Source organism: Macrobrachium rosenbergii, chromosome 51 (assembly GCF_040412425.1).
Source record: "Macrobrachium rosenbergii isolate ZJJX-2024 chromosome 51, ASM4041242v1, whole genome shotgun sequence".
NCBI lineage: Eukaryota > Metazoa > Arthropoda > Malacostraca > Decapoda > Palaemonidae > Macrobrachium > Macrobrachium rosenbergii.
Window position 1 is genome coordinate 58,327,883 of NC_089791.1, and position 27,500 is coordinate 58,355,382.

Sequence of the window (27,500 nt, forward strand, 5' to 3'; positions counted from 1 at the left end):
AATAATGAGGCCAACACTGAAATAAACATATTGATGGGCACAAATGTTGCAGATAAAAATTCAAGGTAAAAGATAACCTACGCATTATAGTACGTTAGAATACCATATAGATATTTTAGGTCAGCATAGGCATGCAACAGGAGTAAATACTGTCATACTCCTTTTCGCCGGACCTTTAACAATCTTAAGGCACAGAGGAAGAGTTTAAATAGTTTAATTTGTCGAAGAACAACTTTGGACATGTGTTCTGGACCATGTAAGGATTTTACAAGTTTTTATATCATAAAAAATAACAATAATGTTCAACTGGATCTTGAATAAGCACTGCCATGCACACACACCCACACATACACACACACATATTTGGACGAAATATTTATTAGATTTTCAATGTGGAGATATCAAGGTGCGAATGCAAATCACAAGCTATTCTTTCAATACAAAATCAGCAGACAAACACGCACAACACGTTTGCATGCTTGTCTGGATGTGTACTCAACAAATTTGCTCTGACTCATACCTTAAAAAATTAAACCTTGCTTGTGATCCCTACAAATAAAAGAATATTTCACATTCAAGAGCATGATACTCAGCATTAAATGAAAGCCTGATAATAATTCGATTACAGACGCGTCCTTATGAAAGAGACATGGTAGCCAAGTGGAACCACACCTTACTCTAGCACAGCGTCGTTGACAGGTAGTGAACTACACAATATATGAGTATGTTATACCGAGAGTTTAGTATACCTGAATAAGTACTGACTTAAAAGATCTCATTTTGATATTATGTGCAGGCTCTTCAAGAAGCAGAAAAATGCATGATGAGTTCATTACAATGACTACTCTTGCTTACAGCATCAATATATCTAGAATGCTTGTCACCTGATTTTTCAGCAAAGTACAACATTATAAATTTGATTTTTCTAGACTCGAACCTATCTCATAAGTAATGAAATCTAATAAGCAATTGGATGGCCATCAATTGAGGTGATATTAGTGATATTAAATATATTTTCATTACGAAATGTGAGATAATGAGATATGAAAACCTCACTTATCATTATGAATGTTAACACGATGAACTTTATCAGATACATTACTGACGGAAACAATATGGTTTTACTTAAAGAAACCCGACGTGTTAATCAATAAAGGAGTGTGGAGACAGGGAAGCTGACTTACGTGAAATTAAGGAAAGAACTGAGCGACTGCAAGATGGAATAATCAATGCCTGAGGCAGATTTTATGCTGCAGTCAGGATTGTACTCAAGGATTCCAAAATATGGCAGAATGCTCTTGGCTGCGACAATCAGCTCACGACGGTGCATGTTTCTGCTGAAGAAGAATTCCTCTGACTCCATAATTTGGTGAAGAAATTCTGTGTTCCAGTAACCTCTGATGTTCAGTTTTCCTCTGTAGTAAAACCTGAAAAGGAATGACTATGGAATTTAATTGTCGCCCATTTCTTTCATAATTCTCTTAGATAAATAGTAATTACATCTGATGTGACTATTTATTTAGCCAACAAACTAAGGACCCTCTGCTTTACAACCCATGTTACTAAAGTTTAAACCAAGACCTTCCGTTAACTACTATTTTGCCTCTGATGATAGGGCAGGGAAGCCCAGTACCTGACAGTAAAGTAGAAAAATTCATCTAAAAATACATGCTACAAACTCTCTAAGGGGATACATGATATATAGGTGAAAGTACGTACAGACGCAGACATATATACAAAGTTAAGTATAACTTAGTTTAACCAGACCACTGAGCTGATTAACAGCTCTCCTAGGGCTGGCCTGAAGGATTAGATTTATTTTACATGGCTAAGAACCAATTGGTTACCTAGCAACGGGACCTACAGCTTATTGTGGAATCCGAACCACATTATAGTGAGAAATGAATTTCTATCACCAGAAATAAATTCCTCCAATTCTTCATTGGCCGGTCAGAGAATCGAACACGGGGCCAGCAGAGTGCTAGCTGAGAACGGTACCCAGCCGTCCAATGAGGAACTTTAGACATATACAGAGTATATATATATATATATATATATATATATATCGGATTTACGTTCCTCCCTCCTATTTAGCTGTTATCTAGTTAGCTTCGCGGGAAATTTCTCCTCTCAGTTAGCTTTGCCGGCGCCAATATGGCAGGCCAGGTCTACCAGCTAATAGCCGGGGGCACCAGTGTAGGGCAGTATGGGAAGTTCCACATCGCGTGATCTGGGTGAACAACAAAAACCCCCTTTTCACCCCCATCATGCGAGGTGGGAGTACTTAGTGCTTGGGAGGGCTAAAGGGGCTTATTAGGGATAGTGGCCAGGTAGGACTTTAATCTTTAAGTACCTAACTTTAAGAACTCTTTCCTCTGCCCTTTTTGCTGGTTGTTTTGACATATTTGCAGGAATGTCAGGCTGAGGATGAGGTCCTACAAGACGCTGCTGGCTGGGGAAAACAGACACGTTCTAATCTTCGCACTGGGTGGACCTATCGCCCATCTTCCCCGCTTGAACTGGTTGAAACTATCGCCGATGAATAGCTGAGTCGATTGTTGGCGCTGCAATTATCAGACAAGGTTCGTACCTCGCAAACAGTCAGTAAACCAGCCCTTCCCCTTCCACTAAAAAACCCCCTTAAATTTCCCATTTCCTTAAGCTTTAACTCCTTCCTCCACAAAGCAATTTTCCCTTGTTAAGAACCTGCCCGGCCTCCCATATCTCGCCATTAATGTGCCTTGAATTTCCGTAGAGATCCTGTGATAATCATCCATTTATCCCTCTCCCAGTGCAACTTAAGGGCAATCTAGGCTCAGTAATACAAGTGTTTAAATTTTCTCTTTATGTGACTGCGAGCACGTGTTCTCATTGTTAAAAGCCCAATCAATTATGATTCCCATACTGTGCTTACGTGATTTCCTTCTAATTATCTGCTGGGCTACATAGTGGTTAATATCTAACATGTGCAATGTGTAACATTTATAGGGGGATTCCATTTCCTTCAGTGCATGCCGTTTCTAATCCAGGACCTCTCTTTCAGGAGAGACAAGCTGCTCATCGTGTGATGCTCTGTGCCCGATAATTCTGACTGCCTTTCAAATCCTGAACTATTCCTAGTCGTAGTCCGATCCTTGAAGTCCGTTGTGGCCTCGCCAAATTTTACATGAATTATTTTCCCCATCCTGGAGTTCAATCCATTGCAGCGTACTAAATGAGACTATTTAGTGTAATCGGGGCATGACTAAGCTATTATTATTGTAACTGGAATAATTGTATTGCACATTGGCCCCCTTATTACTCAGCTTGCTTGTTGCCAATCTATGCATTATTGTTCTATGTGTCCAATTAATGAGTCTGCCCATTGGCTACCATGTCGTTTGGTTTGTCTCCTTGTTTCATTGCTAAGTCTCTGTAAATAAACCCCTGTAAATTGTTAAAGAACTCTAATTCCAAATGGCGACCTTTCTCATTTAATTGTAAAACCAGGGAAAATCTAAGGTAAGTTTCAAATAACTTTTCCTTTGTTCATAATCTGGGCGCACTTGGTCCCTTTGCAGTCACCAGCTTTAAATTTGTTCAATTCTTCCCCAATAAGACTCCCAGTTTATGACAATATATATATACTCATATATATATATATATATATATATATAATATATATATATATATATATATATATATATATATATATATATATATATATATATATATATATATATATATATATATATATATATATATATATATACAGGTAATTCGTTAATATAACTGTTACTCTTAAACCAATGTTTAAGAATAAAGACTGAGGTGATGAATTTTTACTATATATATATATATATATATATATATATATATATATATATATATATATATATATATATATATATACAAAATCATTAAACAGCGGTTTAGGAGTAACGATGGGGCTAATGACTTACTTGAATATGGCAGTAAAATGCATTTAAGAATAAAATTTACAAATAAATAATATACATATATATATATATATATATATATATATATATATATATATATATTATATACAGTATATATATATATATATATATATAATGTAAAAAAGGTTATTAATGAGTATACAAATATAAAACATTTACAACAAAAATCGAAAACTTTATAAAAACACTAATATTAAAACTTCAAAGAGAAGCTGGACGAGTCACATTTAGAGCTGGTTTTAATTTTCTTATATGCAGAGATTCTGCTAATCTAACATCATGTTCAACTATACACTCTAAATATGTTATATATATATATATATATATATATATATATATATATATATATATATATATATATATATATATAAACATTAACATTAAGGAGGCTGAATGATATATATATATATATATATATATATATATATATATATATATATATATATATATAAATATATATATATATATATTATATATATATATATATATATATATATATATATATATATATATATATATATATATATATATATATATATATATATATATATATATATATATATATATATATATATATATATATATATTATATATATATATATATATATATATATATATATATATATATATATATATATATATATATATATATATATATATATATGTGTGTATAATCATATTAAAAATAAAGAAATACATTGTCTGTGGATATTACAGCAAGCACATCTGATATACAAATGCATAGTATATACAGCCAGGCTCTTCAAACTCACATCACATTGTCAGTGAGCAACTTAAACTTACTGCATTCTTCCTCCATCATCTGCTCGGGAAGAGAGGACAACGAAGCTTCCTGCTGCTTTCCAAACAGCTATGTGAACCTGAGTACCCTCGAATATCAGCGTTTTCAGGGCATCCGCTACTGTGTACATTTCCTCACTTTTTCTCGTCCAGAATTAAGATCCATTTGGTCAAGTGACTTTCCAGTCTATTGCGTTTGATCTTGGGTAGGAAAAGAGATAGTTAGGTTTGCTTAGACTCCTTATTACATTTGAAAAATGCATTTAATAACGTCAAAGACCCCACCCTATTTATACAGAATGTTAGTGACTCACTCGCTGTCTGACAAATAAGCAAAATGGAAATTACAATAGTAACATTATTCTTGAATAGCATAGGCTAAGGAGAAAATGACACTTTTTATACAAAAGTGAAAAAAAAATGGAAGTTAAGTAGTTGAAATCATTTATTGTTTATTCCTCAAATTCCTTGCTGTCTGGAATAACCATATTTGTCAAGTAACCATGCACCACTCTCAAATGAACCGTAAAATTTTTCTATTTCATGAGGTTATAGAAATTAATAGTACATCCTTCAAATGACTCCAGATAAGTCTTTAACTCTACTTTGCATCTAAAGTGCTTTAATATTCTTAAACTAAAATAGTGATTTGCACTTTTATTTCTCACTCTAACCCCTTAAACCCATTTACTCATCTCTGAGTTAACTTGATGCCCTGCAGCTTCCTTATTCCAAGATGACAACTTTCCTTTTAGACATATGTAATGCAGAGCTTCCAGAGGTCGCATACCTTCGCTAAAGCTGAGATATCCGCCCATCTACTCACACACCCCCACCCGCCAGGGGCCCTTATCCAGATCCTTTTCTTTCCTCAAATCTACCTGTTATTTCTTCACTGACGCTCTCACGCTTACCTCATGGAAGATGTTGATGAAATTGTTGGGCGGGAGAAGAGCCAAGAGAGTCGTGTACCTGGCAGAACTGATTATTTCTGATACAGTTGCAGAGGAATTGTTGTTGTACAAGAACAACTTCATCGTGCAGAAGTCAAGAGCCAGAAGTCTGGATATGTTATTTATCCTTTCTGTTATAATCGGAGTAAAGAGAAAGGTCATTATTGACTTATTTGCTTAGATAATCATTTCTTGACTTAATTGTCTGTTTGTCTTGTAAAGGAATAATCTTTAATAAAAACGGGTTTCCTTAAGTTTGGAGCCTTCAAGTCCTGATGTATTACTCCCATGAAAGTATTTAGGTACAAATTAACCGTGAAGCCCTACATGTAAATTTTACTACAATCAACTTTTCAGATAACTTTTCTCGTAATTTCAAAACAATTTTCCTACCTACAATAGCAAACGTTTGTTCCAGTCAGTCTGAAATTTCCCATAAGAATAACAACTAGGGTAGATGAGGAATGACTAAGACATTATGCACTCAACCTGTCAACTCCTACACGATTTAAGGAAAGATAAAAGAAAAACAAAGGTAGGGTAATAACACAAAACTGAGGTTTTAGAAAACATACAGTACAGATACAAGAAACATGGATGACCTGATCATGCAGAAGGCAACAGGTAACAAAACCCAATTAAGATGCATCATTTTAAAAGTGTTCACCCCGTTTTCTCACTTGAAGTGAAGTAATCAGATTTTTTATTGGACAAAATTGTACGAGACTTGCCTTCATTTTGTTGATTATACAGAAGTTGTAATTGCATCTGCTGATCACTCAATGAGATGAGCAGTGTTGTTAAATCCAACGCTGAACTTATTCTGAAAGAAAAGATATGAATTGTCTTATCGTGGACATGCACTTCAAATTGTGTTGTGCATCAGCTGCTACCACAATAAGAGTAGTAGTCATATTCTTGCGAAGCGTTTTTGTGTGCCATCAGAGAAATGCTCATATTATATTAAGAGGCACAACAAAGAAAAATAAAAACTTACCAGACCATGTAAAGAAAATGACAAGTTCATTTTTGTGTATTCTAAACAAATTTCGAGGAAACAGTTCATTGCATCTTGCATTAACCTGTTTTGCTGTGAAAGTCATTCAATTTCTCCTATAAGTCATAATGGCGTAATTCTTTGCTCTTCAATACATTTCCCCCATTTCCTTATTTTAATCGTTTCTACTTAGGTGAAAGTATAAAATTCCCACTTTATTTTGAGGGTGCAGGGGCCAATGGGACAGACAACCTAATGCCCAGTCAGAAGGAAGGTAGAAAAGTGGAAAAAAGGAAAGAGAAGAGAAGGGCTTAACCACGCAGAAAGCGATAACTTTCCTGCCTCTTCAAGGAATAAATGCTATGAGTCACAGCAAGCAGGAGCTGGAAGCAAATTTCAAGGTTTGGAGGAAAAAAGAAAGCTACAATGGTCACTGAAATGTGTAGTCCGAGGATAAACATTACCGCAGTAAGGCTGCATCCACATAGAAGAACAGTTCACAGAGACCAGGAACTGCTGTCATGATTCAGCTTAAATCATGAGCTCTCACAATCAACTAAGATTGCCAAATATGCATGAATATAATAAAATCATAGCTCCCTAAAAAACTGATATACAGACAACACTCTACTTACGTACATTCAACTTACAGACATTCAGAGATAGAAACAAATGGGATCGCAAATTAAAATTGTGTTCAGAGCACTCCCCTTTGCCACCTGTATTTTCAGATTTTGTTTTGCATGCCTATTCTCTGCTTACAGTACTGTATTGTGTTTTAGGATGAAAAAACTTACAGTACTTATTGATTTTATATCATACTGCACTTAAATAGGCATGAAGAGTACAGTTGTAAAGTCCCCGCTCAATGGGTTCTCTATGGCGAACCTCCCATTTTCTACGGTGCCTTCACAGCTGACCCGAGATCACACTTACACAACCTTATTATCATTATTGTGATTTGTATATTTATTACCTGTTCATTTGCCCTTATACATAGTATTTTTTGTGTCCAATCAGCTGTTGTTAATCATCATGTTGTCTATATGTATCTGTCCTGTTTTGTGTAGAGAAATAGTTTGACCTCGGGTCACTTGTAAATTTTGTACTGACGTCTGCGTATACGCCGACGTCTGCACGCTGCTTGATAAGCGGGTCGCTTCATCAATAAACTAGCACTACTTGTCTTCCTGCTCTTTCTTTAGCACCTCTCACAGTGGTGACCCCCGGAGTGATTCCCGGAGCCATTAACGGACCCACCCGGCGACTTAGTCTTGGCCCGATGAACCAACCCACTCCCCTAACAGACTAACTACGGCGCTCTAACAAAGCATTCAGGCATCACCGACCCTCGTCGGGAAATCACCGGCGTCATTAGCAGACCCACATGGCATGCTCCCAAGCGTGTATTGATGCAAGTGTTCCCTCACACTCCAAGTGAGAGTGCAGAATGAGCATGAATGCAGATATTCCCTCCCACAAACAAATAACTGCGAACTTCTCGGAGGCAGATGTCTCCCTCGCGCAACCCCCTCTCGAGCCCTCCACCATGCTGAAACCCGCATGCTCTTCCATGCCAGCACCCACTCCCCGCGCAATGCCCCTCCTGATGGACCAACCGAGGACAGCCCTCAGCATAAAGATGCCGCCGTTCACCCATCAGAACCCGGCGTCTTGGCTCTACAGGGTCGAGGGGCAATTCAGGGTGGCAGGCCTGACCGACAAGGTGTTGAAGGCGGACACTGCTATCAATGACCTACCGGAGGAGATATACAGGAAGGTCGCCCCGTGGGTGACGTCAACCACGAGCCCTGCCACCTTCCAGAAATTAAAGGCCACCCTCGTCGAGACCTGCTCCCTGCCGGTCTCCGAGAGGGCTGCCTGCACCCTCAACCTTGCCATCAACCCCCGGCAGGATATGAACCTCTTAGAGACATGGCATGCCCTCCAGGACCTCCTCCTCCTCCCTGAGACAGACAGCAGCGGCAGACACAAAGAGATTAGCCTGTCGAGGGAGATCCTCCAGCGGCAGTTACTCCCAGAGGTCAGTGGACAGATTATGGCGCCCTACACCCTGCCGGTCGAGGACCTAATAAGGGTGGAGCAGCAGCTGACTGACTACACTAGGGCAGCGAAGCGAGGATCCACGCCCACACACCCCATCAACTGCCTCCAGCCGGAGGACCCCATCACAGAGTGCATCAACGTCGTTGCCAGGAGGCGGCCACCCCACCACCAGAAGAAGGAAAGGCCGGGGCTTTGCTACTACCACCAGAGGTTTGGTAAAGCTGCCCGGAATTGCGAAGCCCCCTGCCTTTTTGCCCATCCAAAAAATGGGGGAGGCGCCAGCCAACCTCACAGGCTGCCATGGCAGCAGCATCCAAAATACCCAGGAGCCCCGCACCAGTAGGCTTCTACGTCCGTGACACTATCTCCGGCAGGATGATGCTGATCAACACGGGGGCAATGCGGTCAGTGTTCCCGCCTTCCAGAGAGGACCGCAAGCACCCACCAGACCTGGCTGCCTCCCTGACGGCCACCAACGGGTCCCCCATCCTCTCCTATGGCACCAGGCTCTTGTTGGTCTTCGTCCTGGGCTGGAGATACAAGTGGAACTTCATTGTCGCGGACGTTAGGACCCCGCTCCTGGGTGCGGACTTACTCACCCACTTTGGACTGGCAGTCAACGTCGGCCGCAAGCGCCGGCTGGACACCGAGTTCTGCCAGTCCCTGCCCCTGTCGCCGGGCCCCAGGGTGCCCACAGTCTGTTCTGTTGCTCCCCACCAGTACGCCTCCCTCCTGAAGGAATTCCTGGAGATATTCAAACCCGAGCTTTGTCAGGTGCCCGGGGCCCCCGCCAAACACGGGATATATCATCACATGAAGACAAGGGGCCCCCCGACGCAAAGTTCCGGAGGCTTCCCCCACAACGTCTTCAGGAGGCCAAGAGGGCCTTCGCCGAGATGGAGCATAAGGGCATATGCAGGAAGGCCCCCAGCCCATGGGCCTCCCCCCTTCACATGGTGCAGAAAACAGACGGCTCCTGGAGACCCTGTGGCGACTACAGGTGGCTCAACCTCGCTACAGAGCCCGACCATTACCCTCTACCAAACATGCAAGACCTGACGGCATCCTTCCACGGGGCCAAAATATTTTCAAAACTAGATCTTTTAAAATCATATTTCCAGGTACCAGTAGCTCCAGAAGACATCCCCAAAACCGCCATCATCAAGCCCTTTGGGTCCTACATCTTCGCCTTCTCCACCTTCGGCCTGAGGAACGCAGGGGTGACCTTTCAGAGACTGATGGACAGCATCCTGGGGGACCTGAACTTCTGTGTCTGCTACGTCGATGATATCTTAATTTTTTACAGGTCCCACAAGTAACACCTTCGGCACATCTGGAAGGTCCTGCAGCACCTGCAGGAGAATGGCCTCATCGTCAGTTTCGACAAGTGCACCTTCGAAATCAATAAGGTCGAGTTCCTGGGCCACAAGATCTCCCCAGGAGGCGTCCGCCCAGTTGCATCGAAGGTCGAGGCCGTCATCAGGTTCCCCACCCCTACCTCCGTCAAAGCCATACAAGAATTCCTCAGGATGGTCAACTACTACAGGAGGTTCATTCCCGGGATCGCGCACACCATGGCCCCCAATGGAGATCCTCAAGGGCTGTCCGAAGACCTTAGTGTGGGGCCCTGACCAGCAGCGGGACTTCTCCCTGACGAAGGCCGCCCTTGCCAATGCAACAGCTTTGGCCCACCAGGACCCCAGCACCCCCCTCCAGCTAACAACAGACGCCAGCAACATTGCCTGTGGGGCTGTCCTGGAGCAGGTCGTCAACGGAGCCCCTCAGCCCATCGCCTTCTTCAGCAAGAAGCTCAGCCCCCGAGTCCCGCTACAGCACCTTCGACAGGGAACTCTTCGCCGTGTAAGGCAGTATGCTTCAAGTTCCTCCTGGGGGTACGCCCTTCACAGTTTGGACAGACCACCAGCCGCTGGTCCACGCCTTCACAAAGCATGGTCCTCCAGGCAACAGCAGCACCTCGCAGCCAACGGAGTTCACCTGCACCATGTACCTCCCCGGCAGGAAGAACCCAGTAGCCGACACCCTCTCGAGGATCGAAATCAACATGCTCGCCACCCCTTCGTCGGCTGGTCTTGCATCATCCACGGACTGTCCCACCCTCTGGCAGGACAAGTTCGTCTGGCACGGCCACAACGGCCAAAAAGTCCATACAGTGCCAGGCCAGCAAACACCCGGGTGGGTGGGCAACTTTCCCAAGCCGGAGACATTTGGGCACATCCATGTCGACAGTGGGTCCTCTTCCCCATCAGGAGGAGCCAGATACCTTCTGACAGTGGTCGACCCGCTCCACCAGGTGGAAGCGACGCCCATGGAAGAAGCCACCCAGTGCGTGCGCTGAGGCCCTCCTCTCCAGCTGGACGGTGTCCCGGACCATATAAGCTGGACAGGGGCCCAGCCTTCCTGTCTGCGCTGTGGACTGCCCTGGCACGCCTGCTGGGGACCACTCACTCACAGCACCACCGCCACCACAACCCTGCAGCCAATGGAATGGAGAGAGGTTCCCAGGTCCCGAAGGCGTCCTCATGGATCCTGCACCATCAACTGGAAGTACCAGCTGCCCTGGGTCCTCCTCGGGAAGAACCCCAGCCAGCCGACACCCTCTCAGGTTTAGGATCAAAATCAACTCACGGAGGACCGAGATGACCTAACATTGCAGAGGCTCCACGACAGGTTTGGAAAGTTATGAGCCCCCCTGCCGCCCGACATACACCAACAGGATGTCCCCTTCATGCCTCCCGTCGGCTGGTCTTTTTGGCGATGCCATCCTTTACCCAGGAGGGGGTCTTTCCCACTGGAGAGAAATGAGAAGGCATTCCAGGTGGCCGTCTGGCAGGACAAGTTCGCATTCCTGGGAAACATCGGGGGCATATAGGAGGACACCCCACCCCGCCCGGCCTGAGCAACCCCGGGTCAGTGCAACCCAACATCCCACAGTGCCAGGCCAGCTGGCAAAGTAACCTGCCCCAGCAGATTTGATCAAACATTACCTACGTCTTGTGGGGGGGGGGAGTATTGTAAAGTCCCTGCCAACGGGTTCTCTATGGTGAACCTCCCGTTTTCTACGGTGCCTTCACAGCTGACCCGAGGTCGCACTTACACAACCTTATTATCATTATTGTGATTTGTATATTACCTGTTCATTTGCCCTTATACATAGTATATGTGTCAGAATAGTTTTTGTGTCCAATCAGTTGTTAATCATCATGTTGTCTATATGTATCTGTCCTGTTTTGTGTAGAGAAATAGTTTGACCTCGGGTCACTTGTAAATTTTGTACTGATGTCTACGTATACGCCGACGTCTGCACGCCGCTTTATAAGCGGGTCGCTTCATCAATAAACTAACAGTACTTGTCTTCCTGCTCTTTCTTTAGCACCTCTCACACAGTACCCAACTTACAAACAATTCAGCATACAAACTGCCTTCCGGAATATAATTCATTTATAAGAGGGTGGTATGTGTATTTACAGTATATATATATACATTATATATATACATATACTTATATATGAATTCTTACCACGTCACCTTGACAGTTTTTATATTCACCTCTCTTGACAGACTAGTGGAAGGGCACTCATCACTGAAGTCGGAGGTTGTCACTGTCGGTAGGCCGAATCCGCCAAACCATTTATCAGTTATAATTCTCCTTCAGTATGACTTCCGTGGTAGAACGAAATGGATATTAAACATTTGTAGCTTAATGTTTGTGAATATATATAAGTACATGTGTATATACAGCATATATATATATATATATCTATATATATATATATATATATATATATATATATATATATATATATATATATATATACTGTATGTTATTTCTTCTCAGCTTGGTCCCGTTTCCATATGAGTTCGCCATTCTGGATGAGCTGCTTCCATCTGCCTTTGTGGTGCGCTTCTGCTTCGTCAAGCCTCTTCTCCCCGAAGTCTTCCCTCACACAATCTCTCCATCTCTTTCTTGGCCTTCCTCGTCTTCTTCTACCCTGCGCTTCCATCTCCATAGCATGCCTTCCAATATGGTCTTCCTCCCTTCTCAGTAGGTACCCATGCCATCTCATTCCCCCCTCCTGCATTTTCTTTCATATTTCAACCACCTTTGTTGACCCTCTTATATGCTCATTCCTAATCCTATCCTCATTTGTTACACAAGACAACACATCTTAACATTCTCATCTCTGCTACAGCCAGTTTCTTCTCCTCTGTCTTTGTCATAGTTGCCGTTTCTGTACCATACAACATAGCTGGTCTTACCACTGCCTTATGGAACTTTCCCTTTAGTCTTAGTGGCACTCATGTCACGGAGGACTCCAGAGGCAGCTCTTCAATTGTTCCAACCTGCTTGTATCCCAAGTTTTACTTCCTAATCCATTCTTCCACCAGCCTCTACTACAGACCTAAGTATTTGAACATGTCTGCTCTCTTTATTTCTGCTCCATCCAACCTTATACTTTCCCTGCCAGCCCCCTCAATGGTGGTACACATATATTTTGTCTCTGACCTGCTTATCCTCATTCCTCTATCCTCCAGTGCTATTCCCCACCTCTCCAACTTTCCTCCACCCAGAACCTCCCTCCCTCTCCGCACACAACACAGTGTCATCTGCATGTAATGAGCTTCATGGCATATATATACAGTATGTGTGTGTATATAAATATACAGTATATAAATATATATAAAATCTACTATATTATATATATATATATGCATATATATAATATTGTATATATATATATTGTATATATATACTTATAGAATCTACTGATTGCTTTTTTACCAGATACATATGCAACTGTAATAACCACAATATATATTGACTGTATATGTATATATATATATATATATATATATATATATATATATATATATATATATATATATATATATATATATATATATATATTATATATACATATATTCATTCATATGTATATATATATATATATATATATATATATCTCTTAAAACGAATAGCTAAGATGTAAAGTAATCAATTTATATCAAGTAAATTAAGTATACAGTATACTACTGAGAAAAATTATAGCAAGTAAATTAAGTATACAGTATACTACTGAGAAAAATTATACTTAACTAAAAAATTAAGAGGTAAGGTAAAACACTTTAATAAGGTACGTACAACGTATAAAAATAACGGGTACAAAAACATATATGCACAAGAACATGCACACTACAAGCAATACACGTACACCTGCGCAAAACCATCACTAATGAGCGAATCGCATGCGGCTTATAAGTTTTTTTTTACAGAAACCATAGGAGTTACAGAATGAAAAATTGTACAAATAAAAACAAACTATGTACACACACACACACACACACACACACACACACACACACACACACACACACACACACACATATACATATATATATATATATATATATATATATATATATATATATATATATATATATATATTAACTTTATCACATACACAATTGTCCTGTGCATTAGCACAATTACTAACAGGACCTCATTCAGACTGGATGGTATATATAGGAATGGGAAGAAATAGGTAGGAGTTCTATGTTGATTAATGCATTTGTAATAATAATATTAAATAAATACTCTCTATATAATACAGCATGAGATCTATGTATACATATGTAATTATTATAATAAAATTTTGTTATTAAAATAAAGGTGTCTGTGTATATGTATATATATATATATATATATATATATATATATATATATATATATATATATATATATATATATATATATATATATATATATATATATATATATATATATATATATATATATATATATATATATAATATACACACAGTATATATGCATATATAAACACATACATGCATATGCTGTATACCTATATTTTAATAAAAGTTCTATTATATTAATTACACATGTACATACACTATATAAGGCATAAACTATTGATTTAATATTATTATCACAGGTGCATTTAGCAAGGAAACTTCTAAGAAATGTGCCAGTCTTGATGCAGTGACAAATGAAAACCTACGCAATGCAAATTAGCTCTGCAATGTGTGTCTGATGGTTGTATAACGCTGAGAGATCATTTGAAGTATGAGGGCACAACTTTTATAGACAAATTGTGGCTAACACTAGGGCAGATACTTGATCATATTTCTGTAAAAGTGGGTTAAGTGAAAAATGAGGTCATCGGTAGGACAGGATAGGTTTTCAGGGCTGAAGCATCTAAGTTCTTTGCATGCTGATAGGGAAGAAGAATTTTCTCAGTACTGAGTCTGCAGTGTTGAAGAAAAAAGAATGACATGGTTGAAGCTTTGGGAGGAATTCAAGCTGCTGACGGCAGATTTACAGAGAAGAAATAATTATGAATTTTAAAATTGCGGGAGATACAAATAAATACGAAGTTGTCACCCAATATTATATGTAATATATCAAGTGAAGAGCCACAGGAAGATCTCATAAGAAAGCTGCCAGAATGTCGAGAATATTGTCAGCAAAGTGTCAAGTGTTTTTTGATAAACCAGTTGCTGGGAATACTAGGTATTACATTTGGAAATGCATTCCAGTTGTAAGAGTTTTAATTATGACATGATAAAGTTAGAATGAGGGGATGTAATGTAAGAGACAGATGTCATGGCACCTGTGATTCTGTTATCAAAGATATGGTAATATAGAACATTAATACCCTGATCCACGCTACACCAAATATGCAGCAAATCACAGAATAAGAGATTGCAACTCTGCTGTTAAAAAATACATAAATTTCAAGAGATCTCATAAGTCTGACATGAAAGCGAGATGTAAAACACTGGAGGAGAATGAGAGGATTAAAAACAGAATTTACCATGGATATTGACTCTGTGATTGCAAATAAAATGTGATTTTACTAATAATAAGAGGGTAGAAATGAAACTGATAATTAATTGGAGATGACTGAATGCCTAAGCATCAGTGTTCAAGGTACTATAATTCAGGTGTTCAGCTCTGTATAAGATTTTGAAGCGATACTTTGCACCCTTTAAGAAATGTGTCCTAAGACTATTTCGAGATATTAAAATGAACTGCCTTTTGAGGTGCAGTCCTGCAGACAGTCTTTATATGTCGGAGTGGGGTTGAGAATCAAAAACATTACCAGTAAATACCAAGGGATCCCACCAGCCAGACAATGCCACCCTCAGAGGTACCATAACAGCTCGAGTGCACTTAGGAATATGGAGGTGCTTTCCTGCTGAGGACTTTACTCCAGAGCCTTTGGAAAGTTTTAAACTCCAGAAATTTGGGTATTACTGCAAGTGCTCCAGAAAAAGAGAGATATGTGGAATATGCAGCAAAGATCGCCCCATCAAGCCTGGAACAAGCACTGTAGAGCCAGATTGGACAGGATAGCAACAATGACTGACAACAAAAGTGGCACAGCAAGTAGAACCTGCTTCTCCCCAGACACGTCCACATCCACTTCCACCATCCAGACCGCAAAACATAAAGCGGACAACCTCATTTCATTCAATTTTGAAATGCTTGGAGTTAAAAAAAAAATATTCCTATATTGTTTCAGTGGTGGCTAGCTACTAGTTATGGCCCATAATAATAATCAGATGAGCTTTTATAACTGAACTGCAACATAAAATCAGTATTTTTCTAGAAAAGTTAATGAGCGCCAGTACACTTAGGCAAAGTAAGATGAAATGAGAGGCAAAAGTGAACTAAGAATCGATTCCAGAAATACGAGGGTAAGTCAAAAGTTCCAAGAAAAATTGTTGAATGATGTATTTACACAGGAATGAAACAACCCAAATAGTATTAGTAAACAATTATCTGTGATGTAGTGATCATAAGACTTGTTACCTCAGTCATCCCTCTTGCTACCGTGGTGTTAACATCTGCTTCAGAAAAGTAACTTCTTGAACCCATGGAAAATAAAAATTTTGAGATGAGAGCTAACATCAAGTTCCTGACCAAGCTTGATTGGAAACCAGGAAAAATTATTGAAGCTTTGTTACAAGTTTATGGAGATTCTCCTCCATCTAAATCAGTTGTTTATGATTGGATAAAGCGATTTAAGGATGGTCGGGAGGACCTCAAAGACAACCCAAGAGAGGGAAGACCATCGACTGCAAAAAATGAAAGAATTGTGGCTTTGGTGCAGAATCTAGTGGATGAAGATCGTCGGATTACTATCGATATGATAGCTAATGAAACTGGGATCTCCATGGTTCCGCATTTTCAATTTTAAATGAAAATCTTGGTTTGAGTAAACTTTCAGCACGTTGGGTCCCAAAGCGTTGCGCGAAGACCAACTGCATCAAAGAGCTGAACTTTCTCTTGCAGTTTTAACGAAGATTGAATCAAATGAATCAGAGTTTTTTGACCGGATTGTTACTGGAGATGAAACTTGGATCCATCAATATGACCCAGAAAGTAAAATTCAATCAAAGCAATGGTTACCAAGAGGTTCAGCTGCACCAGTGAAGTTCAAAGTGGCGAGATCTGCCCAGAAGGTTATGGCAACAGTGTTTTGGGACTCCAAAGGAGTGATTTTGATTGATTTCCTTGAAGGACAAAAACAATCACCAGGAACTACTACAAAGGTGTTTTGCAAAAACTGAAGACTGCATTGGCTAAAAAACGTCAAGGAAAGTTGCACCGCAGAATTTTGTTCCATCATGATAACGCTCCAGCACATTCATCAAGGGTTGCAAGAGAAGTCCTACGGAAATTTAGGTGGAAACTCTTCCACATCCTCCTTATAGTCCTGATCTTGCTCCTTCAGATTTTTTCCTGTTCCCAAAACTCAAGGAACACTTAAGAGGAAGTTTGAATCTTTGGATGCTGCTAAACATGCAGTTTCAACATGTTTTAATAGAAAGGCCCCAAATTTCTACAAAGAAGGGTTGCAGAGGTGGAAACAGCGCCTTGAAAAGTGATAAGTTAGATGGTAGAAGAAAAATGATGTTTGAATTTCCTTAAATAAAGAGTATATTGAATTTTTCCTGGAACTTTTTGACTTACCCTCGTATATGACAGTATTATACAGTAATTACAAGACACATTGATAAAGGAAACTCATAGAAAATGAACCCCTTAATCTACCTAATTCAGTTACCTTTTCTCAAAACCACTGGAGCTTAAATCTGCTGCAAGTCCTGTACTAGACTGAAAACACTCAGCCTCCCGAAAAATGGTGCTGAAGATCATGAAACCTGTGAAAGAGAAGCGACAGGTAAGTTGAAGAAAAGAAGAGATGAAGCAAAAAGGAAAATATCCTAAAATTGCATATTAGAACGAAATAATCTATGTGAATAATCAAAGATCTATAATTGATGAAAAAATAAGTTTGTACAAAATCATTTATCAAAAAGCAATAGAAAGTATGTTTACAAGAACGATGTCAAAAAAGAAAACTGAGATAAAACGTGTTACTGTACTGTGAAACGACAAAGTGGTTGATAATGCAATAAACGACCAACAATATTATTTCCATATAACACCTGAAGGAGGGGAAAAGGACACTAACCATACTGCACTAATAAAAATAAATGGAATTTAATTTGTATACTCTTGCCTTTCAGAATTTCTGGTATTTCTTTGCATTATGGCCAGAGAGGGACTGAATGAAATTTATTTATTCATAAATGAAGAAATAATATGAAATCTCTCTGGAACTGGAGTTAAGAATCTTTTACAAAACAGCCTCACTAAATCCATGGTATTGCAGAACAGTATGGTAGCCAGGGCCCCCAAAGTGGCCACTTCCTATCAAGAGGGCCACTATAATGGCTCCAACACCGGTACATTGGAAGGGCCTCCTTTACCCTACAAAGTTGTCTTCAGTTTCATAAAAACCAGGGATCAATACTTTGCAAAACATGAGGCTGCCCTTGCAGACTGACTGAGCAGATCCAAGTAATTCACAGAGAGACTAAGTTCAGGAAGCTGCAGATTGCAGAAGCCATGTCCATCAATCTCATGAACCCTTGTATGTACAAAGGATCAAGGGCACCTCAGGTACAACAAGCTCCAGGGAGGAGCAGCATCACCATCAAAGGCAAAAAGGTCCCTTGGAAGCAGACACATAATCAGTAATCGGAAGACTACAAACCTCTTCCTTTGAGGTGTTGCATTTGCCACAATTATGGATATCATAAGGATCCCTGAAGAGGTTTTCTTAGTTGTGGTATTTGCAGCCACCAACATAACACTCAGCCATGCTTTGATGAATGTAAAAAAAAGTAAAACAAAATGTTCAAGCGCCTTAACTGCTGATTACATCAAGTACCCCACGATAATAACACCAGCACCAGTGCCAGCATAAGGGCCAAGATCAGCACCATTGACACCTACACCTCTAAAAGCAAAATTAATAGCCAAAAAAAGGAATATGTTGTACAGACATATTTCCATCAGCAAAACATCCACAGGAACGAGACCAGCCTATGTCACCTACTCCCATAGCACTGCCCCCTTGCAGCACCACTCCACACTCTTTTGCTCCCTCCTTTCCTCAGACCTGTTGTTCTTTCCACCTCCTCTCAGTCTCTTTCCTTTTTCTCCTACTCCCCTGCCCAACCGCTCTACCTTCCGTCTTGTCCTCTTTGACTCTACCAGGCCTTGCTGCTATAGAGGTTTTCCTCCAGCTGATGGAAACCACAAGATTAATTTTTCCCTTTTCCCACAACCAAGTTTTCTCTTCAATTCCACACATTTTAATTTCACATGTGGCCACTCGAGGAGCAAGAGCCCCCGCCGGTGTAATGCTGGCATGATCTAAAACAACAATACGCCGCATGTCATCATTCTCAGATAATCTTCATATAGAGCAAACCATCTCACCAAGAAGCAGTGATTACCCTAAAGACTCCTCAGAGGGAGGGGGAATATAACAAGTTTGTGTTGAAGTTAGCATTATGTGTATACTATAACTCTGACAAAAATATGCAATTGCACTGTATCTAGACCATGAGCTATACCAGCTATGCCAGCAACAATACAAGGAACAACTCCAGTCTCTGGAATTTCTAGAAAAGATAATTTTTTTGATCAGTCGTCCTAGTATTTTTGTCTAAATGAATAATTCCCTTCAATCCTTCTCTAACAATAAAAATGATTTTTTTTAGAAAAAATACCACCATTAAAACTGTGAAAGCTACCAGTGCAATATACTGTATATACAGTATATATATATACATATATGTATATGTATATATATATATATATATACATATATACTTACTACACACCTACTTACTACGTATATATAGTACGTGTGCGTGGGTATACTCTGGGTATTTTTGTGGCCGCTACATTCTCTACAATTATGACTAAAATACATTTTTCTGCGACTTACCTATGAATAATTTCATCCTAAATGCCAGTTTACCACGAGACTGAGCAGCACCTGTAATGCCTAATATGTATAGCTTATTTATTTTTAACCTTCTGGTAACGTTGGAACTAAAAATGGGTGTAAATGTTATGCAGGCCTATGTTTTGTAAAATATTGAGCAAAAAGCTGTTTAGCCTAAATTTCAATTTAGACTTAATTTCATTTTCATATAAGTATTGCTGGTGTCTATTTTTCTAATATAGTTTATATTTAAAAGAAAAATTTAAAGTGCATAGATTACAGTTACAAAATCAAATCTACAGTAACCAATTTCCGGTTATGAAACTTAACTGGTGACAAAGGGCAGCGTCTGAAAAAATACATCATTAAGATATCTAACTGCAAAGCCTACTTATTATTTTTTTTTCAATCCTTCGACAATAGACATCCCGTCTCAGCAAAACAGACTGCATAAAGAATCTCACTTGATGCAAGGCAACCCTAGATTCTAGTAAGCTTGTTATAAATGTACCAAGCGAATATACCGCTACTTTGCTTGGAAAAACACTAATCTTAACAGAAGCTCTACATGTAGGATCCTAGTTTCCACAGAAAGAATTCTGAAACCATCGTTTAATCTGATATAAATACGTTACTAAGTGGTTTTTATCATGCCATGATTAATTTCAGAGACTAACACTTTAGAAATCGTCTCAATAACGAAAAAAATTACTGAAACGCGAAGAAACTAACATAGCAAATATTTTTACAATTATGGTACGTTACAGAGTGAAAAATGTCTAATATAGTTTACAATTACCTGACTTTTCCTCACAAGTGTTCACAATCCTGTCTTTTCTGTTGGATGGCAATAACCCAAAGGAAGAAACCTTTTCACTTAAATGGCCGCTACTTTAAGGCAACCAGTAAAGTCAATTTTTTAAATATGAAAGTACCTATTACAAATATGCATACGACTATTACTCATCGAGAAATCCAAACTAGAAGATTGCCTATTTATCAGAAACGTAGTAGGGATGCTTCAGTAGGCATTAACACTAGTGATATGAAAAAACTAACAAATTAATAACAGTTACAGAAAGGATACATATCAAGTATATACCAGAAGAAAGGAACAGGACACACCACTGACAGGCGACTGCCACCGAAGGCATGTCAGTGGCTGAAGGGTAGCCTATCAAGATGTTTTGATCAGCTAAAGGTTTTCTAATCATAAAATAAGGTCTGTTGTCCACTTGTGCAAGCATCATGAAACTTATCTCCTATCAAGAAACAGCATGACGGATATTTGCAAATAAAATAAAATCTAGGTTATTCAGCTAAGAAATACCTTGGTCGTGAAATTTATCTATAAAAGAAATTGCAGCGACATATTGCACAATCATACACGGACACCGTCGAAGTGATAACAAAATTAAACTTGTTACTGTAATTGAAAGTTGCCATTCACAGACAAAGCTGTAGTAAGCAAGATTATTTTTAAGTAATTACCTGGCAATCAAAAGGTTAATTTCAGACAGTTTGACCATCATACCATAAAGTAATTTCATGAATATCATCTAAAACATCTATGATCAAGGAATTTGCAACTGACACCAGGAAATAACTTTAAGAGATCATTTACCTGTGATACCAAAGGCTATAATGGAGAATATTGCATTTCGTAGCGATGACGTGAGGCTTCCAGAAATCTTAATTTGATTCGAGGAAACTGGTATTTCTTTTTCAGGGAACTGGCTGCTTTTATTCCTGTAAAAATACAATTCTGATAAATGTTATTGCCATAATGCCTAAACTTCTGATGATTCTATATTTTCAGTACGAGTAATTTCTATAAATCATTGTGGGTATTCATCTCAAGTGTTATGATTTTTATCATGCCACTGATGTCATAAGGCTAACAGTTAATAGTTACTTCATGTTACTGTTCCTGTTCCTGTTCTACTTAATGTATATTATATCTGTGAAAAAGCTGAATATGAATACGCATTTTGAAGGCATATAACTGACACATATCCAATATCCTGTGATTTAGTATAACACTATATCTATGAAAGCAAAACTTCAAGAAAACATTTTAAAATTTGTAACTGAGTCTTCTTTTCTTCAAGTTTCATTATTATTTGTGTACACATAACACGTTAATAAACACAGAACCCAGGCAAAGTGAATGTAGCGTTAGCTCAATGGAGTATTTTGAGGAATGGTTGAATGTTGACGACAGAAGTGTGACAGCGGAATTATTGTTATTACTATTATTCAGAAGATGAAACCTACTCGTATGGGAGAAGCCCACAGGGGCCATTGACTTGAAATTCAAGCTTCCAAAGAATATGGTGTTCATTAGGAAGAAGTAAGACGAGGTAAAGGGAAATACAGAAAGAAGAGATACCACTTATTAAAAAAGACAAAAAAATAATGAATCAACAAATAGATAAAAATGCATTAAAATTCAAGGAGAATAGTATTAGAGTAGTAGCCTAATGTATTGCGCCTTCGCTCAAACTTCTGAAGTTCCAATTGCACGACTTCCTCTGGGAGGCTGTTCCACAGTCCAACGGTGTGAGGAATAAAGGACCTCTGGAACTGAGAAGTTCGACAGCGAGGCACATTTACTGCATATTGGTGCTGTTGTTCAGCGAATCTGGTTGCTCTCTCTCGGCAGAGAAAGGGGATCAGGGATCAATTGTGAATGCGAAAGATCTCTGTTGAAGTACAACTTATGAAAAAGTGACAAACAAGAGACCATCCATCGATGGTCCAAGTTATAACTACTACCATTAGGAAAAAGAAACCTACCACCACGAACCACTCTATCTAAAAGTGATAAATACTGGCAGAAGCAAACATCCACACCAGAGAACAGTGTTCTAGTAAAGGGAGTACAAATGACCTAAAACAGGTTGCAGATTTTACCACTGTTATAAATATATGAGGTCTTACGACCAATACCTAACTTTCGTGCACCATTTGCTGAAATTTTCATTAGATGTTTCTCAAAAGTTAGATGTGAGTCAAAGGTTACGCCTAGAATGTTAAATAATAGTTAAGAGAGAGTGGATAGCGAGATGGAAGAAAGATAATATGAATGGAGGTACAGTACAAGGAATGAAAGGGGCTGCAGCTAGGGGCCGAGGGAACACTGCAAAGAACCTTTAGTAATGCCTACAGTGCACCCCTTGAACTACCCCCCTACAGGGTGTAGGTAAGTGAAGTGCCGACTGTTGTGGCAGTTTAAGTTCTGCTGTTTAAGTTTCGATGTGGCAGTGATGGATTTTTCTTTCCTTGGGAACATCTTGTTAGTGGAGACACACTAACATGAATTTGTTTTATATTGTATACAAAATTTTTGTTTATGTAATTTCATATTACTGGCAGTATATGATGCCGAGGACTGTGATGGATGCACGCTATGTGTTAATAAGTGAACTCAATGATGGATACTACCGTACAAAAAATGTATATGTGCACCTTCTGTACGTTTATGTTTTCGATCACTGACTTTACCATTTCTTTTTTCTTTTTTTGCTTTGTTATTATATTAAATTAATTTTCTAACCTATTGCATTTTTCAAGCAGTATATGATGTACGGTAGTGATGGATGCACGCTCGGTAAAAATTACTTTAAAACTAATACCTGGTCCAAAGTCCAGGTCTAGATAATTCATTAATTGATTATGTTTTTGTAACTTGTTTCGTTCTTAGTGTACTTTGTTATTATATTAAAATTAATTATCTAACCTATTGCATTTTTCTCAGATATGTTCCCATTTTATACATACATACATACATATATATACATACATACACACACATTACACACACACATATAAATGTATATATATATATATATATATATATATATATATATATATATATATATATATATATTATATATATATATATAAATGTATATGTATATATATATATATATATATATATATATATATATATATATATATATATATATATATATATATATATATTATATTATATATATAAATGTGTGTATATATATATATATATATATATATATATATATATATATATATATATATATATATATATATTGTATGTGTATGTACGTATGTAGTATGTGTTTTTATGGTGAGTGCATGCATGCTTTTGCAGAATCCCTGCACATATGAACTCGATACAACAAATCAAATCCAGTATAAAACAAGCAGATAAGAAGACCAAAAAATAGCTTACTTGACGGTCAGAGCAAAATCTGGTAATTCTTCATCAAACGGATGAGATTTCTGCAGTGGAATAGAGCAGTCGAAGATTGGAGCTGTCATCCATTTCAAAAACGACGCATTATCTTTAAGTCCACACCACATATTCCGACCATTAAATCTCGTAGATGCTGATTCTCCACATGCTAGGAGTGAGAGCGAGAGTAGTGGGTTTCTTCTTCTTCTCTTTGTTTCCAAACCATGCTCGAAGATGCTTCAAAATAAAAGGTGACATTCATTATTTACGGCGCTGAATATCTTCTAAAATTGAAATGTGAAAAATACTCTTATTTTGAAACAAATTACATCGACTGAAAGTTTTCTTGGCAAAATTCATACTTGTTATACAGTACTACTTCAGTTATTAAAATGGCCTTCACGAGTTACTCAATGCAGACTTCAATGGTCAACGTATACATATATGTATATATATGTATGTATATATGGGTGCGTGTACATGTGTACATATGTATATGTGTGTATATATAATATATACACTTATACATACATATATAGAGGTTGAAATGCCCATAAAAACATTATTAACACGACAAAACCACATATTTCATTTGACAACACTTCAATCCTGATCACTGGTGAAATGCGCACAGATGGAAAGTGACAAGCTTATTTAGCTGAAATGCGCAGGTGCTGAATAACAACGTTGGTGATACTGTCGATGGCAGTTGTCCCGTGATGAAAAGGGTCAGTCAGTTGTGGTTTAAATCTTCGTTAGCTCCCACCTGTGTCGAGTCTTGTGGGCGTATCCGCTGGAACGTTTGCTTCCGAATGGGTCTGAAGATTAACTCGTCCATGAAATACTATTTCCAGTGTCCTCCTGACATATAATCTCAGTCTGACTGCTGATGGCAGATTCTAGAATGCTCCTATTATACGGCAGTTACTTTTGGAAAGCAACTCGGTCTCACTTCAGTTAAGTATACCTTAGTTTAACCAGACCACTAAGCTGATTAACAGCTCTCCTAGGGCTGGCCTGAAGGATTAAACTTATTTTACGTGGCTAAGAACCAATCGGTTACCTAGCAACGGGACCTACAGCGTACTGTGGAATCCAAACCACATTATACCGAGAAATGAATTTCTATCACCAGAAATAAATTCCTCTAATTCTTCTTCATTGGCCAGCCGGAGAATCGTACGCGGGCCTAGGAGAGTGGTAGCCGAGTACGATATCGACCCATCCAAACTTTTATAAGACCAGCATCCCTCTTATGTAGAAAAATCGCCGAGCTCTCTGAGCAATACCTTGCTGATTGTTTATGCTCTGTTCATTTGTTGAATCGATCTATCGGTTCCCTAATGTAAATTCACGGCAGTTACTACATGGGATTTATAAGCATCTGCATTCGCTTGTTTTCTATTCAAATATAAGTCAATGAGGGAATTACGATGGATTTAGGATAATGAAGAATAGACTGATTTTCAGAATTCACGGATGAGTTCTTAAGGGCCATTCTCAAGCAAGTGTACATGTGGATATGCACACCAGACTCGTCAAAAGGTGGGAGCTAACAAGGAATCAAAACAACAGCTGACTGATCCTTCTATCACAGGACAGCTGCCATCTATAGTACCACCAGCGTCGTTATTCTGAACCTGCATCTTACATATAAATACAGTAAGCTAATCACTTACCAACTGTGATAAGTCACCAGAGATCGTGAATAAAGAACTCTTACTAAATTATATGGTCTTGTCGTGTTAATAATGTTTCCATGGACCTCTTTAACATCACGGACAATAGGAAAAATTCATTAAATATATATATATATATATATATATATATATATATATATATATATATATATATATATATATATATATACATATATATATAATAGGAAAAGTTAATTCATATATATATATATATATATATATATAAAGTTATATTATATATATATATATATATATATATATGTGTGTGTGTGTGTGTAGCTCCCACATCACCACAGGTGAAAAAACACCGGTTTCTAATTAGTTTCGAAGCCTTCATTAATGGCTTGGAAAGAGTCGAAACTGGTCTCTTATTTTTTCACCTTGGGTGTTGTGATAAACGAATCACGTGCTAATGTGATTGCAATCACATAAATATATTATACATATGATATACTGTATATATATAATATATATATATATATATATATATATATATATATATATATATATATATATATATATATATATTATACACACACATATATAGATATATATGTTTACTGTATATAAATAAACAAATGACCACACAACTTCACGGTAACCAATCCCATTATATTGCAGGCTAACACTACTAGTGTGAAATATGTAAATATAGAAATGTAATATATAAATATATATATATATATATATATATATATATATATATATATATAATTTATATATATACATATATATATATGAATTTTTTGTCATTGTCGCATGACTTTCTTATACTCACGAATAATAAGATAGTAATATCACTTCATATCTAAATCATTATAGCTACAGAGTACGTATACCTACAATGAATTATAAGTGATGAATGCTTTATCCACAGCCTATTAATCAAAGTCGTCGGCCTATCGTTTCTAAACCAAAGGCCCAGGTTCGAAAACTGGTCGGGGACGAAGCACCTATCAATAGCAATTCTTATGGGGAGTTAAGGAATTTCCCAAGAATTTATAGTGAATTTCATATTGAACTATATTTGTATATATATATATATATTAATACATTTACATATACATTACACATATATATATATATATATATATGTATATATATATATATATATATATATATATATATATATATATATATATATATATATAACATACATACATATATACTGTATATATATACAGTATATATATATATATATATATATATATATATATATATATATATATATATATATATATATATATATATATATATATATATATATATAAATATACATACACATACACACACAATATACATACACACACACACACTTGCGTGTTATGGGTTCAAAGGTGCGATAATGTTTATTGGCAATTATTTTTTTATAGTCATTTATGGAGGACAATGACACTGTTGCATCCCTTTAGTGTTGGGAATATGAACAAGAAGGCTTTATTTTCCTCATTTT

The 27,500-nt window shown here is 37.9% G+C and overlaps 2 protein-coding genes across 3 annotated transcripts in view; both read right to left on the minus strand.

Moving 5' to 3' along the window:
• The window catches only part of LOC136833444 (glutamate receptor ionotropic, delta-2-like), a 147,230-nt gene extending 141,417 nt beyond the window's left edge, over positions 1 to 5,813 (minus strand). For both annotated transcript variants that reach the window (XM_067095606.1, XM_067095607.1), the window contains exons 1-3: positions 5,675 to 5,813; positions 4,764 to 4,961; positions 1,185 to 1,427 (exon numbers count right to left, since the gene is read on the minus strand). In XM_067095606.1, the coding sequence (XP_066951707.1) occupies positions 1,185 to 1,427; positions 4,764 to 4,891 (371 nt within the window). In that variant the 5' untranslated portion in view covers positions 4,892 to 4,961; positions 5,675 to 5,813. The remainder of the gene's footprint in view (positions 1 to 1,184; positions 1,428 to 4,763; positions 4,962 to 5,674) is intronic.
• Positions 5,814 to 6,347: 534 nt separating this feature from the next.
• Positions 6,348 to 27,500, minus strand: part of LOC136833446 (uncharacterized) — a 54,684-nt gene continuing 33,531 nt past the window's right edge. The window contains exons 8-11 of the mRNA XM_067095609.1: positions 24,345 to 24,584; positions 21,756 to 21,880; positions 17,891 to 17,987; positions 6,348 to 6,536 (exon numbers count right to left, since the gene is read on the minus strand). Of these exons, the coding sequence (XP_066951710.1) occupies positions 6,377 to 6,536; positions 17,891 to 17,987; positions 21,756 to 21,880; positions 24,345 to 24,584 (622 nt within the window). The 3' untranslated portion in view covers positions 6,348 to 6,376. The remainder of the gene's footprint in view (positions 6,537 to 17,890; positions 17,988 to 21,755; positions 21,881 to 24,344; positions 24,585 to 27,500) is intronic.